An 18,902-nucleotide genomic window follows, 5' to 3' on the forward strand; every position below is an offset into this window, starting at 1 on the left:
CCGAAACCGGCGCCGTGATCTCCTCTCCCCCACCGTCACTGCCACCACCCGACCCCTTTCCTTTCACCCTTTTTCTTCCCCAACCCATTTTATCCCCCCACAGGCACCGTGCGTCCTCTCCTCTCCTCTCCCCCACCGTCACTGCCACCACCCGACCCCTTTCCTTTCTCCCTTTTTCTTCCCCAACCCATTTTATCCCCCCACAGGCACCGTGCGTCCTCTCCTCTCCTCTCCCCACCCCACCGTCACCGCCGCCGACGACCACCTCCACTTCCTTCCATCAGCTCCGGCCGGAACCCATTCCCCCGCGAGAGGCAGCTCTTCAACTCTTCCCCCCAAACCCTAATTTTTCTGAAACCCAAAATGCTCCCCAGTTCGCCATCTTCAAACGCCTGAAAGGCCACCGACGCAGTTCGTTCTGCAAGCCGCAGCTCGACAGATACGGCCACGCGTCCACCTGCTGCTACCCCCGGTCGTGGCCAATCCCCTTCGGTCACTCCTCCATCAGTTGCTGCCCCAAATTGTGGTAAGCTCACACTCCGCAAAATTTTTCACTTTGAACACTAATCCTCATAAATTGTAATTGTAATGGGTGGGTTGAGGTGAATGTGCTGGAAATGCAGAATTTACTCTGCTCCTTATGGACCTTGTCTGAAAGTCTGTTTTGTTGATGATATGTTGCAGGTTTTTTGTGGTTTGTTTATGGTTTTGAGGATAATATGTTTCCTCTGTAAGGGTGTTGCTGTAGATTTTATATGTGGCTTGTTTGAGGATAGGGTCTTTTTCCTCTGTTTTGTTGGTTTTTGTTTCTGATTTGAGGCTATTGTTTAGCCCTCTGTAAGGGTTTGGTTTAATTGTTTTGGGCTGTTGGCTAGAGGTTTTCTGCTGTTTGTTGTTTTTTTGGCCTCCTTCTGAATTTGGCTGTTTTCAGTCTGTTAATCAGGCTTGTATTAGTTGTTGATGTGTTCTTGGTTTGTTTGTTAATGAAATTGCTTATTCAACCAAAAAAAGAAAAAAGAAAAAAGCAGAATTGACTGTTCATAGCCTTGCTCATTTTATGTTTATAGAATTCTGAAAATAAAATTTGTTGCTACCTCTGTACATGTTAATTTTACTAGGGGCGGAACCAGGACTTTTAGTATGGGGGGAGGAAGGTACGTAGATATATATAATTTCTCTATATAGGTACGTTTGTGCGTATTTATGTAAAATAAAAACAAAGAAGTCTCAAATTTAATTTCATAGTAAATCATAAGCCATTAATGTATACAAAAGTTATGTCTATAAAATTATTTTAGAATATCTATTAATCATAACACACAAGGGCAACTTACAAAACTAAAGCAAATCATGTGGGTAACAACAGTTCTAGTCATTTTATGGAAAAAATATAAAAGGTTACCTTCTTAAAAAAAAAAAATTGCTATAGTCAGATAGCCTTTGCCCTTGTAGGAAAAAAACAAAAAAGAAAGAAATCTATAACTCTCTCTAGAACCTTATTGGTTCTCTACACGATATACACACATAAAAAACAAAAATAAAATAAAAAAATAAAAAAACAGATAAAGCCTTACAGAGTGCCGAATTCCTTACTGGAGCTTTGTAGGTTCGATGGCAGAGTCGCAGAGAAGAGAGAAAAAAGCTTCAACTTTTTTAGTTGTTTAGCAATGAGCAATAAAATGAGAGGCTGAATCCAAAGAAAAATAACTTTCATTTGTTATAATCTGAGTAGAGGAGAGGATGATAATATGACTATATGAAAAGAGACATTTAGGTAATGAGTTTGATGGCAGTCGGCAGAGAAGAGACATGACGCTAGAGTCTAGATAGAGTTCAAAGCCAAGTAAAAGTTGCTTCAAAATCTCAAACCAAATTAGAGATCTTGTTAGAAGCCAACGAGTATGGTCTATATGGAGACATTTTTGACAAATTGTAACTTTTTTATAGAATATTCCTATCTAAAAACTTCAATTTTTGAAAACTAGTTACAAAGTTAGATTTTTTGTGAATCTTTTTTTTTTTTAAGTTTTGTACTTCTCTCTACAGCTTAAGAAAAGCTGTTACTGCACTTGCAGCCTGCTATGCTATCTTGTCTATGACCTCATAAAAAAGACTAGGAGCTTTGTAGGTTTCTCTGCTGGAAGAGCCAAGAGGACTAGAGGAGAGCAAAATGGAACAAAAATATTATTTGGGGGGACAAATATAATATTTTAGAGGGACAAACTTGAAAAAACCATATACTTTGGGGGAAATTTTAAAAACTTTGGGGGGACGAGCAACAAGTAAGTCCGCCCCTGAATTTTACCAATAAAAGAAAAGGCCAAGGTGGAGTCTCAAAATTCTAGTGCTTTGATCAGAAGAAAGGATTTTCGTTGGTTTCAAACACAAGCCCATGCAGCCTACCAAAAAAATTAAAACTCAATAATTTTGCTTGAAACATCAACAATGTTTAGAAGGCTGCTGTTTTGACATAGTGGTATCAAAGCAGGTGGAAGAACCTGAAGAAGAAAGTGAATGAGCGGAAGAAAGAGAATGAAAAGCCTGACTAACAAAGAACTGGTCATAGAACTAAGATTGACTTGTTACAGAATTAAACAAAGACAGAAATTAAGACTATTCCAATGGGTTTTTGGGATAACTACATGCTTAGAAAAATAAAAAAATCTTGAACAAGTGAGTAAAGGAGAGAGGTGGAAGAATAAAGGTAATAAACCATTGGATTTAAATATATGTTGTTTGTGCAGAAAGTTTTATTGAAAAGATGCATAATTGGTGAGACCCATTCAAAGAATCTTCAAGTTTGTGTTCTTAAGAAACTAGGACTTCAAAATCTAATAAGATGTAACAAAAATGGTGGAGGTGGGGAAAGTGGTAGAGTGGTTTGGTGGTGCTTGATGTAATGTGGCAGAGGTGGTCGACACTGGTCAAATATATGATTTGTAAAAGTTCACGAACATAATTTAAAATAAGAATAATTTTTAAAATCGCAAAATCTGATAATTAGGATTGCCAAAATCCCTTCTTTTGTTAATGCATAAGGAAATAAACATTCAGAAATGACATGTTATATCATATGAAATCAATATAGAAAAACACTGGAAATTCACTTAAATTGTTTCAAGAGATGCCAAAGCAGTGTAAAATTTGTACCATGAATTCAAACATTAATTTCGAAGATACATTAATGACTAATGTTGGAGGGTCAGAGTTGCAATAGGCTTTTATTTCCAACCAAGTTTTTCAATTAATATTGCTTCAAAGAACTTTGATGATTAAGATATTGATTTGAAATTATATTTATATTTTCAATGAAGTTAGCACTACACAACATAAAACTTGTGAGCAGATTGCCTATTAAACTCTAAACAAATTCCATTAATTCCTTGGTGAACGCTAAGCTACTCCTGACACCAAATACTTCCATCTACAACAACCATCCATCAAGACCACATAGGAATCTTGAACTAAGAAAAAATTCTAGAATTAAAGAACTCTTCTACATGATATCAGTAAAACAAGTCCTGGTATAGATTTAAGATATTACACTTACTAGAAACAGAAGATAACAGAAAAGCCAGTAATAAAACCAAGGGAGCAAACCATGTAATGAAGGACTGCAAATGGTCAATGCAATCTAGTAATAATAATAATAAAAGCAATTGACTACATACCCGAAGATTGGGACCCCTCAGAAGCAGTGGAGTTACGGGTAGATTGGAACAACTCAGAACCGGTAGGGTTAGTGGTAGCTTGGGAGCATTCAGAACCACCTATGCGCTCAGAAGCAGCTCCATTTTGAGAAACCTTCAAAAATGCTCAAATAGTTAAACCTTAAGACATTAACTTAAACATCACAGCTCGTTCAAAAGCTCAACAACAAATACTTACCACCTGAGCATCCTTGAACGAACTTGTTCCATTGGCATCTTTAAAACTTTCATAAGGGCTCTTTTGCTTAGCTTCTTCCGGAGAAACATCTACGAAAGCTGTTAGTACAAGTTGGATTAGAGTTCTAATATGAAAGCTCCTTCCAGGATCTTTTTCTATTTAAAGTCGAACTCTTTTTAATTTTATTGGCAAGTGACAAAAATCTAGTTGAACTCAATTTCGGTAGAGCTTAAGGTATGGAGAAGAACTTTGAAAATTTTACTACCCAAATTGTTTGATATTGCAGTAGACAAAGCAACTTGAATCTGTTGAAAATTCTTTGATATTTTGAGGTATATGCATCAAATTAATTGTATATTTATTGCTAGACTTACTTGAATCTATTGAAAACTTTGATTTACTTGATGTGGTGCAAGTTACTGGGATGGGAATAAATTTTACATAAGATCTTATTATCGGTCATTGGAAGGAGGTCTAGGGGTTGATTTTTCAAAATTGGTTTAAATTTGTAGTGTCATGAAAGTTTTATAGCTATTTTCATAAGTCAATATTGAAATCATGCTAAAACCAGCCAAATTACTTTCATGAAAAAAAATTCAGAAAGACATTAATCACCTTTCCAATATACTAAACAATGCAGCACATGACATGCACAAGCTATAACTGGAGAAATCAGCCTAAACCCTTCAAAGCTAGTGACACTACAAAGGACAATCAAGATTGGGTAAATAATACTACTATTGACAAATGTAAATACTAATATCAATAGTAACCAAGAAATTTCTCATTCATTGTTCCCATAAATCAATTCGAAGACAGTTCCTTTTAATGGTCGTCAACAACATGAACCCTAATTTCCTTTCTGCTAGTCAAGAGCCATTTCTTTATCACAGGACAAAATTATTCTAACTTAGTCTAAGCAACGTCCTTCAAAATTATCTTTCCCTTCCAAAAACCCTTAACTCATACCAACTTTAGATAAGTGCACTATCATTCTACAATGTAATTAAAGCTAATCTTAATCTCTTCATCATTCTTTTATATTTTATACCATCTTTCATAACTCCTCAAATTGTCCGCCTTAACATCCTCATTATAACTATATCATTTCATAGTTTCCCAACATCTTGCTCCGTGAAGCTTCATTGGATGTACTTTTTTCTTTTTTACGTTGCAGTTATTGATAAGTTATTATGCACCCAACAGGTCTTGTATCTATGACCTCACCTCCACCCCATTCTTATAGGGGAGGAGGGGCATTGAGCTAGGGATAGAACTTCTCATGATTGCTCTTAGATCATATAAAACCAGAAAAATATCTCCACATTACTCGTAACTAGAACGAAAAATATAATGCAAAAGATATATGGGTAATGAGCAAGAGTTCTGTCTTTGTATGGTAGGTATACATACATGAAACCAAAATCCAACCATTTTCATTTACGATTTTGACTTGAACTTTAAGCATTGCCAACAACAAAGCGTAGTGAAGTAACAATGTTTTTCAGCACATCAAGGAAATGTATTGTTTGAGCCTAACCACGGCAAGTAGACTGTAATCTCAAGCTGCTTCACAGTGATTTGATTCTCAGAATCAAAATCAACGCCAGTCAAAGTATAAACCAGAAAGCAGTAAACTGACTCAGACCAATAATAGAAGAAGTGATTGCTAAATTTACCTTGATTGGTAGTGCTTGAACCCATCATTTCTTGATAGTGGTAGTTCTTGCTTCATCTTTTCTGTTGGTTCTGGAAACAGCCTTCTCACTACCAGATTCTCCCATCTGGTCCTCTAAACTTGTCTTTTTCCAACGCGAAATTCTCAAATTGGACATAACTTTAGTAGAGCACCCACCAAGGTCAGAACTCAAGTTTCTATATCCTTTTCACATACTATGCTAGAAAGTTCCTAGAGTGAAAACACCTACATACCAGCAAGTTCATGGATTAAAGTTATTATGTCTTCCAACTCAGACCCAAGAGTTTTTTTTTTTTTTCCAGAAAAAATCAAAGGAAGGACAATATATTGCTTGTGGATTAAACAGTTGGAAAGCTGATAGTTTACAGTAATCCTGCTAAACAATATATCTCCAGATGATAAAACAAAACAATGATCAACATGCATTAGACATGTATCTGCAGCTCAAAATTGTATTTGCTCCTGCCAAATCTAAAATTTGTCTTAACAAGGGTGGGTCATCCAATCAATTTTAGTCCAGCTTAAAACTAAGGAAAGAAAAGGAAAAACCAAAGCATGAAATTTCATACTTCCACAGCAGAAATGAGATTGATTTCCCATACTTGTTCTCAATTCAAAATTCACTATAATAAATTTTCATTAAAAATAGTTCCAAGTGATCTCTCTTTTCATTAAATGATCCCTCTATGTCTTATGTGGTTTATATGGATTGAAAGAAATGCTAGATGTTTTGAGAACTCTACTAGGACTATAGAGGAACTGACTATTTGATAAAATAGTTTCAAATAAATAAATGTAAGATGTTTTTACAGAAATCATAACTGAAAAAGGATTTGGTTTGTAGCTAATTATAATGCATTAATACTAATGCATCCAAAAGATGTGTCATTATCATTGTTTCATTTCAAAGAGGAGAAGGGAACAGTCTAAAGCCCATTTTATTGGGCCGAGAATTGTCCCACCATTGGAGTTGGCCCATGTAGATATCCACACCACACTGATCAAATTCATTCTCTCACAGAAACGAGCCGTATTCCCTACTGCCATGGCTTCCAGGTTGCAATTCCTCAGAAGGCTCCCAAGGCTTTTAAAGCCTTCTTCTTCCTCTTCTTCTTCTTCGACGATCCGTAGATTCAGTTTTCTGCTTCTAGAAGCTTCGAGGTCTGAGACAACTCGGTGGTCTCCTGCTTGTAGAACCTTCTGCTCTCGTCCACTGAATCTTGGAGACGACCCTCAAGGCCCCGCCGCCATTGATTACAGGTGCGTTAATCTTTGTTCCTCTGTTGGGTTCTCGAGAAACCTAAGGAAAATCAAATAGAAAGTAAAAAGTTTGACTTTTTTTAAGTACTGTGTTGATTGTTTGTTGTTAAGTAATGGATAATTTACCCATTCAGCTTAGATATAATACTTGTTGTTTTCTGAAGTCCTAAAATGTACGGAAAAATAATGAAAATTTTAGAGCTTACATCTTTAATTTTGGTTTTTTTTTTTTTTTACTTGTTAGATTTGAGTGAGTGGTTTAGCATTTTTCTTTAGTTTTAAGAAATTGGTTTAATGGAAATGGACAACAATGGGTTTGCTAATGACTAATGTGAAAACAGTTCTGTACTGCAGGAGGATGAGTTTCACAGGCTAAGCAATTCCACAATACATCACCTCCTAGCGAAACTCGAGGTATTTGTTGCCATTGGCTTGGCTTGTTTGAAAAATCTTGCTATTTTTGCTTAATTTAAGTGTTTTAACCTGGTTTTCCACATACCCGTTTTAGAATAGAGGCTTAGAACTATATCAGGCCTTGATGTTTGAAATGGATTTACTGGTTGTATGTTGGTTTATAGATGCTGTGATCTAGATTTGTATAGTTTCTCTGATTGTCAAATGCGAATTGTTCCTCATGGATATTGTAGAGTGCGTAAAAGTTTTCTTTTATGTTAGTTATCTTACATTATCTTATGTTTTTGTGTTCTTTTATGACAATAAGCACTCACAAGCAATGTGGTTTTGATTGTCTTTGGTGCGCAGGAATATGGTGATAATGTTGAAATAGATGGCTTTGACGTAGACTATGGGGTGAGACTGTGACTAATTCTTTTTTAGAATTGGCTTAATTTTTTAAGGCATTGCAATTGTTGTAACATTTATCGGGTGTGCATGTGGCAGAATGAGGTGTTAACCTTGAAACTCGGGGATCTGGGTACCTATGTGTTGAACAAACAAACACCAAATAGACAAATTTGGCTATCTTCCCCAGTGAGGTATGAGCTATACATCATTTTTCTGAACTATATATATCTGTTGTGTTTTGTAATCCTTATGAGCATTATTCTAACCTGGTATACTTATATCCTTGAAGCTGTGTATGTTGAATTACATAATGTCACCATATCCTAGATTTTAGCTGAAGCAGCAGCAAATATAGAGTGGACATGCTCAAATTACATAATGCCTATCAATCTACCAAAAACTAGACTTTAATGATTGTTTGAAAAGATTCAGCTTAAATCTTTTGAAGGAAATTGATATGATCTTCATTGAGAATTATCCACAAATTGCTTTTACTGTACTATAAATCTACTTAATGCACTACAAATCGATTTATCACTTTTTTGACATGCTGTTAAAAATGATTGGGATCTATTGAAATTCGCTAAGATCGGGGTTTTTTTAAAGGTTAATTACCTTTAAACCCCCCCCCCCCCCCCTCTCAACTACTACTTATTTACACATCCGCACAAGTCGTGTAATGACTTGATTTCACAAGTCTTGTGGTGGGCCCCAGCCTTGTATTACTTATTTGTTCTCTTTTTCTCACCTAGCAGAAGTATTTTCTTTCCTTCACCATGAAGCATTTTGATCGACTACCATTAGTATATATGAGTTATAGTCATTTGGCCATTCAATAAGAAAGCAGCAGTGACTTCGTGAGAAGAGAGAGAAAGAGAGAGGCTTGAGAATGTTCTCATTTTTTGTATTCTCACAAGCTTGGTGTGTCTTACGGCACTAAGAGAATTTAGAGAATATTTTCTCTTTTTGTGTGATAGTGGGATTTGGGTATATTGAGGCTTTTAGGTTTGAGTGGTTTTCTTTGTACTCTATTTTTTTGATAGTGAATTTCCTTGGGTCGTCTCCACCAATGGATGTAGGTTTGTTAAGCCGAACCACTTAAATCTTGATGTTTTGTATGACTGTTATTTTCTATTATACTATTTTCTGCTTCATTCGGGTTCCTAGAATTATTTTATCTCAACACTACAAACTACCACTTGTCAAACTCTTCCACCTTAAACTACCAATCGTTGGCCAAAAACCCTTTCCATTAGGCCAACTCATTAAATCCGATGGCATCTTGGTCACGTGCATAACACATGTTTTTTAGTCAGAAAATGACCAAAGTACCCTCAAGTAAAAAAATACAAGAATAAAAAACTGAAACTAAAAAAAATAATAAAGAGAGAGAGAATAGGGGTGGTCGTCGAACCACCCTAGGTACTTGGGGGTATATTGGCACCCTCGATCACACGGGCCACCTCCAAGTGTGTTTCGGGGTGGTTCGGCCACCCTTTTTTTTTTTTTTGGAATTTTTAATTTGAGTTTTTTTTTTTTTTTTTAATTATTATTATTTTTTTTTGAATTTCTTAATTTTAAGGATATTAAGTAAATTTTGTTTCTAAACTCTAGATATTTTCATCATTTCACAACTAAAAAACGCACTTGTGTAGCACGTGATTGATATTCCGTCACTTTTAACGATCTTGACTAACGAAGGGGGTTTTTCGCCCGTGGTTGGTAGTTTAAGGCAGTTAACTGTGAGAGGTGGTAGTTTGTGGGGGCAATGTGTAAATGAGTGGTAGTTGAGGGAGGTTAAAGGTATTTAACCCCTTTTTGATTAGTTAATGCTAGATTACTGACAAAACTAATGTGTGGGTGTTTTTGGTACTTAAATGTATGTTTCTACTGATTTATTGCCATAAACTTATTCTGCAAATTAATAGAATTTTGTGGTTTCACCAAGCATCAAGTTGAATATTTATTGTTTGATTAGAAAACCCTAAGTTTCTAGAGACTTGGTATCCTCTTGTTTGATAGGTCTTATTTGCACCCATGATTTGATCATTCCTTATTGTTACTTTAGAGCTGGGAATTTTTAATAAATTAGTTAAACAATCTGGGTGGTGGTTGAAATTTGTTTTGAATGATAGTGGCCACCTTTATCACTCAATTACTCTTTTGTGGCCTAGGACTAGTGCAAATTTCTTTGAGCCTTTATCTCCTGGCAGACCTTGAAATTGATGAGGTGTGCATCATTGATGGATGAACAATAAAGTAACAGTACATAGTTTGTTTACTTATCAAAAAAAATAGTTTGTTTATATGGTCATGTATTGTTTCTGTCGGTATAAATTAGCTAAACAATCTGGGTGGTGGTTGAAATTTGTTCTGCATTATAGTGAGGCCATCTTTATCACTCAATTACTCTTGTGGGGCCTAGGACTAGTGCAAATTTCTGTGAGCCTGTATCTCCTGGCAGACCTTGAATTAATGAGGTGTGCGTCATTTATAGATGAACTATAAAGTAGCAGTACATAGTTTGTTTATATGGCCATGTATTGTTTCTGTCATCTTTAAAAAATAGTTTGTTTATATGGTCATGTATTGTTTCTGTCATCTTTAAAAAATAGTTTGCTTATATGGTCATGTATTGTTTGTCATCTTTAAAAAATGCAGCTTAGAAGTTTTGAACCTTTTGCATTTTTTAACTGGGCAGGATCTATGGTATCAAAATCAAGTCATAAAATGACTTGTCATCTTCTCTCTCTCCTCATATTTTAACTTCTTTTCCTATTATAATCACTTTCGAAAGAAAAGCCAACTAGGTTGGAACTCGACATCCATGAGCATACTCCTAATGGAGTGGAGGCTTTTAGAATTAGACTCATCTTTGTGGAGGAAAGTTATAGGGGAAAAAAATCTGTTTTGGTATTCCTCCCTAGGCAACTGGATTGGTTTGTATTCTGAATCTACCTTATCCTCCTAAGACTGGGGCTTCCACATTTGTTGTATGTGCACAAACCTTTAAGTTATTAGCTTGGAATGTACTTTCCCGTATGGGAATCCCATTGGATAGGAACATGCATTCCTCATGCATCAAGGAAGAGACTCCTCACCAAACCTCATGTGCATGCATGGAAGAGGGGCAGGAGGGCTTACATTATCTGGACACATCTTTGATGCCTAAAGATTGTAGCTCTAAGATGTAAATGTGATTCCATATATTTGGCATGTTCTGCTTACAGATGAACACACGAATGTTAACAATTCAAGATCCGGGCTTGCCACCAAATCTCTAGTTGTGATCAAATGGAGGATGTGAATAGGTCTTGCATAGATTATGTCTAAGAAAGTATAGCCCATGATCATTCAAAGCATTACTAAATCAATGGTACATTAAAAAATTAAGCTTCACTGAAACTTTTACAGACCTCCAGGTTTTAGAATTACGATGTAACATGTTACGCATTATAATTTAGCTCTACATTTTACAGCATGTGTTCAGACTTCATACCTTACCCCCCAACATTTGTCGCACTTTCAAGCTTGGATCAATCCGAAAATAGTTAATGCTATCACAACTCAGTAAGTAATTAATTAATTCTATGGCTGATGAGATGAGATCATACTTGCTAAAATATAAATCATCTCAGCAAAGAGAATCCAGCTTGACAAATTCTGCAACTCCGATCTCTTCTCCCTTACAAACTCTCTTATGCTCCCAAAATACTAAAACTGAGCCCACCAACCACCCCCCCCCCCCCCCCCCCCCCCCCCTCCCTCTCTCTCTCTGTCTCTCTCACTCTCACTTAAGTCTGCTGAGGATGATCTGATTACACAAACATACACACCAGCATTTTTGTACTCAATCCTAGAAGGCATGCAGATATGGGTAACCCTGCATCCTTCTCTCATACTAAAAAGAGACACAGGATGTCTTATCTTCAATCCTGTGCGTGCTTTTGTGGTCCTGTATATAATTCAGAACAAATTTGGCATCTGATGTTCTTGTGATACCATCTAATGGGGTGCTAACTTTTCTTTCGTTCTCTTTAGAAGCTTGATGAAGATCATACTTGCTAAAATATAAATCATCTCAGCAAAGAGAATCCAGCTTGACAAATTCTGCAACTCCGATCTCTTCTCCCTTACAAACTCTCTTATGCTCCCAAAATACTAAAACAGAGCCCGCCAACACCCCCCCCCCCCTCCCCCCCCCCCCCTCTCTCTCTCACTCTCACTCAAGTCTGCTGAGGATGATCTGATTACACAAACATACACACCAGCATTTTTGTACTCAATCCTAGAAGGCATCCAGATATGGGTAACCCTGCATCCTTCTCTCATACTAAAAAGAGACACAGGATGTCTTATCTTCAATCCTGTGCGTGCTTTTGTGGTCCTGTATATAATTCAGAACAAATTTGGCATCTGATGTTCTTGTGATACCATCTAATGGGGTGCTATCTTTTCTTTCATTCTCTTTAGAAGCTTTTTGGGGGTTCTGCCCTCTTTGAAATATCATGAACAATTCCCGTGGGTTAATGGCCTTATCAAGAAAATATAGAACACTTAGAACATTTATTCGATCTAGAAATTAATCAACAAAATCTTCTTATTTAAGTGGCTGCCTTGCAACCTCGTTTGTCTTCCAACAAAAGAAGGGGGCTTAGGTGTGCGTTCCTTACTTGAAGTAATTGTACATACCATAATAGCATAACAAATTTAATTAATATTAGGGAAAAATGCTCCAAACGTCTCTAAGATCACTTTTTATCAAATCGCTCCCTAAGACTTAAGTTTTATCAAATAGACTATTTTTAGAGACAGGTAGAGTCAGATTATTCCAATGTTTAATTACTTAATTATTTCTTGTTGTACAAAAAAAAAGCTTTTGTGAATTTCCTATAGAAAGAGATTCTGCTTTCAATACTATCCAATATACCTCCCAATATTTTATGAATTCGTTTCTTATCTGTCAGGAACTGATTGAAAATTATGATTCATTTCTAGAGTTGGATGTGAAAGACATCACTTGTTTAAAACCAATTGCTCTTTATCTATCAAAGGGGCATGCTTCATCATTTATAGGCCATGTCTTTTAATGCAGAAAATTTACCAATGAAACGTGAATATGGGACTGGACCCAGCATTTTATGTTATATGTGTGGTGTCTACAATCTTTGTCTATGTTATTTGCACTATTAGGCTATTCATAATGGACTTTTTTAACGAAATTCCTTTCCTCTGTTTTTCTGAAATTCTCTTCTGCCATCTGAAAGACATGTTTTTCGTGCAGTGGTCCGGCGAGGTTTGATTGGGATCGGGACGCTCAAACCTGGGTCTATAGGCGGAGCAAAGCAGATTTACTGAATATGTTAGAAGGTGAGCTGGAGCAACTGTGTGGTGAACCCATCAGTCTTTCTTAGACTACAGCAAAAGCCTTGATGGGAAGTTTTGTTTCAGTTCTGATACGTTTTTAGCAATTTCGTTAAAAAAGTCCATTATGAATAGCCTACCAATTGTTAATATATCCAAGGTGGACCAATTAAAACGCGACATGTGAACGAAAGAACATAGTAATAGTTCCCATTTGCCATATGTCAGCAATGTACCTCCATCCCACGTAAACAATGTTACGTGTGTCTTTTAAAATAGAAATAAATAAAAAAGATTGCGAGGGTGCTGGAAAGTGGAAACTACCCTCCACGAAGCTCCCAATGTTCCCATTCCCGACGACAGAAGGACGATTCATTCTACGCCAATCTTTGCGTAAAAACGACTAGATACGCTCCTTCTTTACCCCACACGATCAAAGCTGTGGACGCGAAGTTCTCTCTTTCTCTCATATATATATATATATATATATATATATAATAGAAGAGTTAAAAAAAGGTAAATAATTTGCTTTTGAGTTTTGGCCACAAATCACGCGTTCACATTAGTCGAATCCAGTTCTTCTAATTATTTTGTATTTTATCTCTTCAACCCGTCAAAAAAAGAAAAAGGGATTTCCTTTATCCTTTAGAAATAAGTATTTATTTTGAAAGCTGGGAAGATCATGGCCATTGATTCGCTTAGAGTAGTGATACAAGTTACACCGGCGTGCGTAAACAGTAACGCACGCCGGTGACGTGGCATGTGCCACGTCGTTTGCCCCCATTACCAAAAAAAAAAAAAAAAAAAAAAAATTCAAAATCTAAAAGACTAAACACGTTCGTCCCAGACCCCCCACCCCAAAAAATTTCCCCTCAAACCCGTTTTTTCCTCTGCCCAAATTCTCTCTCCACCGGCACCGGCGCCGTGATGCCACCGAAACCGGCGCTGTGATCTCCTCTCCCCCACCGTCACTGCCACCGCCCGACCCATTTCCTTTCTCCCTTTTTCTTCCCCAACCCATTTTATCCCCCCACAGGCACCGTGTGTCCTCTCCTCTCCTCTCCCCACCATTACCGCTGCCGACGACCACCTCCACTTCCTTCCATCAGCTCCAGCCGGAACCCATTCCCCCACGAGAGGCAGCTCTTCAACTCTTCCCCCCCAAACCCTAATTTTTCTGAAACCCAAAATGCTGCTCAGTCCGCCATCTTCAAACGCCTGGAAGGCCACCGACGCTGTTCGTTTTGCAAGCCGCAGCTCGACAGATACGGCCACGTGTCCACCTGCTGCTACCCCCAGTTGTGGCCAATCCCCTTCGGTCACTCCATCAGTTGCTGCCCCAAATTGTGGTAAGCTCACACTCTGCAAAATTTTTCAAGGTGAAGAGTGAGGAGGAGAGGGAAAATGAAAATGAAACCCCAAACTCACTCACGCGTGCTTTCAAGGTTTTTTTTATTTTTTATTTTTATTTTTATTTTTATTTTAAATTTGGGGCAAACGACGTGGCACATGCCACGTCAGCGACGTGCCTTATTGTTCACGCACGCCGCTGACGTGGCATGTGCCACGTCGTTTGCAGTAATGATACAGGTTACGCAGTGTGCGTGAACAATAACGCACGCCGCTGACCTGGCATGTGCCATGTCGTTTGCCCCAAATTAAAAAAAAAAAAAAAAAAACCTTGAAAGCACGCGTGAGTGAGTTTGGGGTTTCATTTTCATTTTCCCTCTCCTCCTCACTCTTCACACGCCGCTCTCTCTCTCTCTCTCCCCAACCTTCCGCCTCCGCCCACCACTATCTACTTCCGGCAACGAGCGCCACCCGCGCACCACCATCGGCAACGCCCACCCACGGAATCAGCTCAGTTCCAATCCGGGACGATGCCCACCGAACACGACGCCCACCAAACTCCAGCCACGGACCGCCACCGAAAACGTTCACCATCCAAGATCCGACTGGCCGAACGCCACCCACGGCACCAGCTCAGAGGCTTGTTTTGTCAAGATCCGTTTTTTGCAGCTGATTTGGTGAGCGGAATTTTGAAATGGGATTTTTGTGGGTTGTGTTTGGGCACGGCACCAGATCATTGCTGGGTTATTTGTGGGTTGTGGGTTCTCTATGGGTTCACTGTTTTAGTGATGAATTGTTTCTCTACACCCAACACCCACAATCTTTGGGTTTTCGATTTTTTGTGTGTTTTTAGCTCAAATCTCTGTTTTAGTAATGAACTCTACTCTCTTGCCTGCTATGCACAGCTTGTGTTCGGCAAAATGCCTAACCGACATTTTTGAGATATGAACTTCAATTCATGTTTTAAAATGCTCTTGCTAAATACCTATGGTGTTTAGGATGTGTTTTTGAGAATTTTTAGCATTAGTATCTTTGGTTATAACATGCTCAATTTTAGTGTTTGATAAGTTGCCTAAATGAGTGGTGCAGGGGACTCAGCCGCATTTGTTATTCTGGTTAATTTTTGGAGGGTTTTTCTTCTTGTTGCTTTTAGGTCTTGTGTTATATTTTTTGCATATGTAGATTGTCATTTGTAATTAAGCTATTTGTTTGGCTTTTTATTTTATTTTTTAAATGTTGTTCGTAGGTTTTGTGTTATGTTCTTCTCTAAAGCTCAAATACAGGTTAAACACTGGGCAATTGGACAAATTTTTATGTCCAATGATGAGTCTCTTGCAGTTCTTTGACCATTTATTAAAATATGTTAAACATGATAACCAAAACCTGCGTTTTTTCTCTTTTCCTTTTTCATTTTCAAACTAACCCCTCTCCCTCCATCTCTCACTCTCTCCCAGACACCCATGCTCGCACACGCAATGAATGAGTCATTTACTATTTAACAATCACATACATGGCTCCCTAAAGTGGAAGAATATGATATTAGGTTTTATACTCACTTATAATGGATTCGTAGTAGGAATAAAAATCTTAGTCATGCCAAAAGGTTAAAATCCAAAGAGATATCTTGAAAAATAGACGCTTATTGACAAATATCTGCTGAACCATATAACGCTTGAAGGTTCTTGTTTGTTCTTCGGTTTTTCTAGGGATGGTGTTTTGGATTTATTACGTTTTAGTTATCTGGTTTTCTTAAATTGGGGGTTGATGTAGGTGGTTATTGGTTTTGGCTGTTTTTTTTTTTTTTTTTTTTTTTTTTAAGCTTTTTAAGCCATGATTCAAGTGCTTATGTAAAATAAAAAGTAGTGGAACAATGGATTTGGTGAATGAAAAGAGAATGAGATTTTTTATTTTGGGGGCTTTGTTTAATTGGTTTGGTGTTAATTTTCAGTATTTGATATATTTAAAGCGTAAATCAACATGTACTTGGGTTCTTGTATTCTGATTTTTTTTTTATTCATAAGCATTGGCAACCAACAAGAAGAAAAACCCTCTCAATAAGATGATGAGTGTCTCTGTGATGCTTTTTAGAAATAAGCATTTTTTTTTTCGGAGCCTAGATGAAAATGTTTCTAGTGGGTACCATACGACTGAATTGGGGCCAAATTCCGACTTATGTGGTGTTTAGACGCAATATTTCTAGGTTTGTTTTTGCAGAATCTGTGCATGTTTGTAATGCTTATGTATTTTTTGCATAATGGTACTGGAGATGAACTGAGATTCTAGTATTGTCTTAGTTGGTGTTTTTTAATTAGATTGTACACATGAATAGATTATGTTTGCATTATCAAATAGCAAAGATTACATTTGTGTGGGCATTGATCTTTAATTGTTTGATGTGTATGATCAGGAAGCATTATTCAAGAACTTGGTTGTCAGCTGTCGTGGAGAACTTGATTGTTTTAGTTTAAATTTTCCATTTTTCCTAGTGGGTATGGTTTATTTTGGTGGGTTCTGACCCAATTTCATGTGATTCTTGATCTGGGTGTTTAGGTGGTAAATGCTACCAGTTTTGGTGAAACAGGACGGGTGGAAATTTCCTACATTCGGAATATTTGCTTTTCCAGAGGGATGTTGAAGTTTGCATTTGAAATTTATTGAATGGAACTAGTATTAGTGTCTGAAATTTATAGGTGGAAATTTCACTTGAGAATTTTTGTTGTTGATGTTTGTCATTGGTGTTTTTGTTTTTGTATTTCATGTTTGATGAAATTTCCATTAGATTTTTTTTTGTTGATGTTTGTGTTATTGCTGCTACACCCACAATCTTTGGGTTTAATTATGCTTATTTAAATGTTTTTTCTAACATGTTTGTATAATTTTTTGATTGAAGACTTGACAAAGAAGGTTGGAGAGGAGCTGGATTGAAGTTGATCTTCTTGAAATGAACCAAAGTGAGATGCAGTGCTTCATTAAATTGAGATACCAAAGTGAGATGACATTTGTAACTTTGCAACATGTTGAGTTGCTGGTTTTTTTTGTTCTTGTAATTGCCAAACCATGTAAATTGTTGGTAATGTAGTGCTTCATTAAATTGTTGGTAATGTTGCCTTTTTCTCTTTTTCTTGTAATTGAGATGCCAAAGTGAGATGACATTTGTAACGCTGCAACATATTGGGTTGCTGGTTTTTTTTTTTTTTTTTTTGACAAACCATGTAAATTGCTTCATTATGAACATATTACATTTGGTATGAAAAATACATATTACATTTGGTGAGTTATGGTGTCTAATAAAAATTGTATCACAACGCAGCATGTCAACCTCTTAACCAAATGAAGAGGAACAATCCAACCTGGCATGTAGTGCAAAATTGTATCACAACCCAACAAAATTGGTAGACAAAGAGTAAATATCATCAATTGCGATTTCCTTGCATATTTTCATGCACATCAAGTGCTAGACAAAAACAAAACATTTTCATTCTATTCAACAAGGTCGCAAAATTACAAAAAAGGCAGTACATTCCCAAATATTTCCTAAATTACACAAGGCAAACTTACACGCAAGGCCTCTATATTTCTATGCACAATCTAGTTTGAAGTTTCGCCCATAAGAGGTTACAGTACATTCCCATTGGACAACAGACAATCGTGTGAACAATTTGTTTTAAATAGACATGGATGGCCTTGGCTGATGCTATGGCGGAGTCACTATTTTCTCAAGCTCTCCAACCTTCTTTGACAGCAGCCTTACATTTGAGTCGGTGGACTGGACCAATTTGTTTAAATTTTCTAGAGCACAGTATAACAACCAAAAAACAAAAGTGGGAAATGTTAGCAACATGGTCAGAAAAAAGAAAAACTATACAAACATGTTAGAAAAAACCTTTAAATAAGCATAATTAAACCCAAAGATTGTGGGTGTAGCAGCAATAACACAAACATCAACAACAAAAAATCTCATGAAAATTTCATCAAACATATGGAATACAAAAACAAAAACACCAATGACAAACATTAACAACAAAAAATTCTCAAGTGAAATTTCCACCTAATTTCAGACACTACTACTAGTTCCATTTAATAAATTCCAAATGCAAACTTCAACATCCCTCTGGAAAAGCAAACATTCCGATTGTAGGAAATTTCCACCCGCCCTGTTTCACCAAAACTGGTAGCATTTACCACCTAAACACCCGGATCAAGCAATAATTCTCAAAACCCAGATCAAGAATCACATGAAATTGGGTGAGAACCCACCAAAATAAACCATACCCACTACGAAAAATGGAAAATTTAAACTAAAACAACCAAGTTCTTGAATGATGCTTCCTGATCATACACATCAAACAATTAAAGATCAATGCCCACACAAATGTAATCTTTGCTATTTGATAATACAGACATAATCTATTCATATGTACAATCTAATTAAAAAACACCAACCAAGACAATACTAGAATCTCAGTTCATCTCCAGTACCATTATGCAAAAAATACATAAGCATTACAAACATGCATAGATTCTGCAAAAATAAGGT

General features: G+C 36.9%; 1 protein-coding gene across 2 annotated transcripts; it reads left to right on the forward strand.

Moving 5' to 3' along the window:
- The first annotated feature begins 127 nt into the window (after positions 1–127).
- Positions 128–17,551, forward strand: LOC132168188 (frataxin, mitochondrial). Of its 2 annotated transcripts, XM_059579307.2 has the most exons (7): positions 128–526; positions 6,609–6,847; positions 7,189–7,261; positions 7,610–7,657; positions 7,748–7,842; positions 12,936–13,021; positions 17,256–17,551. In XM_059579307.2, the coding sequence occupies exons 2-7, from the start codon at positions 6,633–6,635 to the stop codon at positions 17,288–17,290; spliced, it is 552 nt and encodes a 183-aa protein (XP_059435290.2). In that variant the 5' UTR covers positions 128–526; positions 6,609–6,632; the 3' UTR covers positions 17,291–17,551. The 2 variants fall into 2 exon arrangements, with proteins under 2 accessions (XP_059435290.2, XP_059435289.2); XM_059579306.2 differs by lacking the exon at positions 17,256–17,551 and having other exon boundaries at positions 12,936–13,748.
- The last annotated feature ends 1,351 nt before the right edge of the window (positions 17,552–18,902 follow it).

Source organism: Corylus avellana, chromosome 2 (assembly GCF_965113065.1).
Source record: "Corylus avellana chromosome 2, dhCorAvel1.hap1.2, whole genome shotgun sequence".
In the NCBI taxonomy this organism is placed as follows: domain Eukaryota; kingdom Viridiplantae; phylum Streptophyta; class Magnoliopsida; order Fagales; family Betulaceae; genus Corylus; species Corylus avellana.

What these genes read in the sequence shown, in the direction of transcription:
- LOC132168188 (XM_059579306.2), top strand. Translation starts at nt 6,633, where the DNA reads ATGGCTTCCAGGTTGCAATTCCTCAGAAGGCTCCCAAGGCTTTTAAAG. An exon ending in CCCGCCGCCATTGATTACAG is followed by an intron (nt 6,848 to 7,188) that starts GTGCGTTAATCT and finishes ATGTGAAAACAG; the next exon opens with TTCTGTACTGCAGGAGGATG. An exon ending in GCTTTGACGTAGACTATGGG is followed by an intron (nt 7,658 to 7,747) that starts GTGAGACTGTGA and finishes TGCATGTGGCAG; the next exon opens with AATGAGGTGTTAACCTTGAA.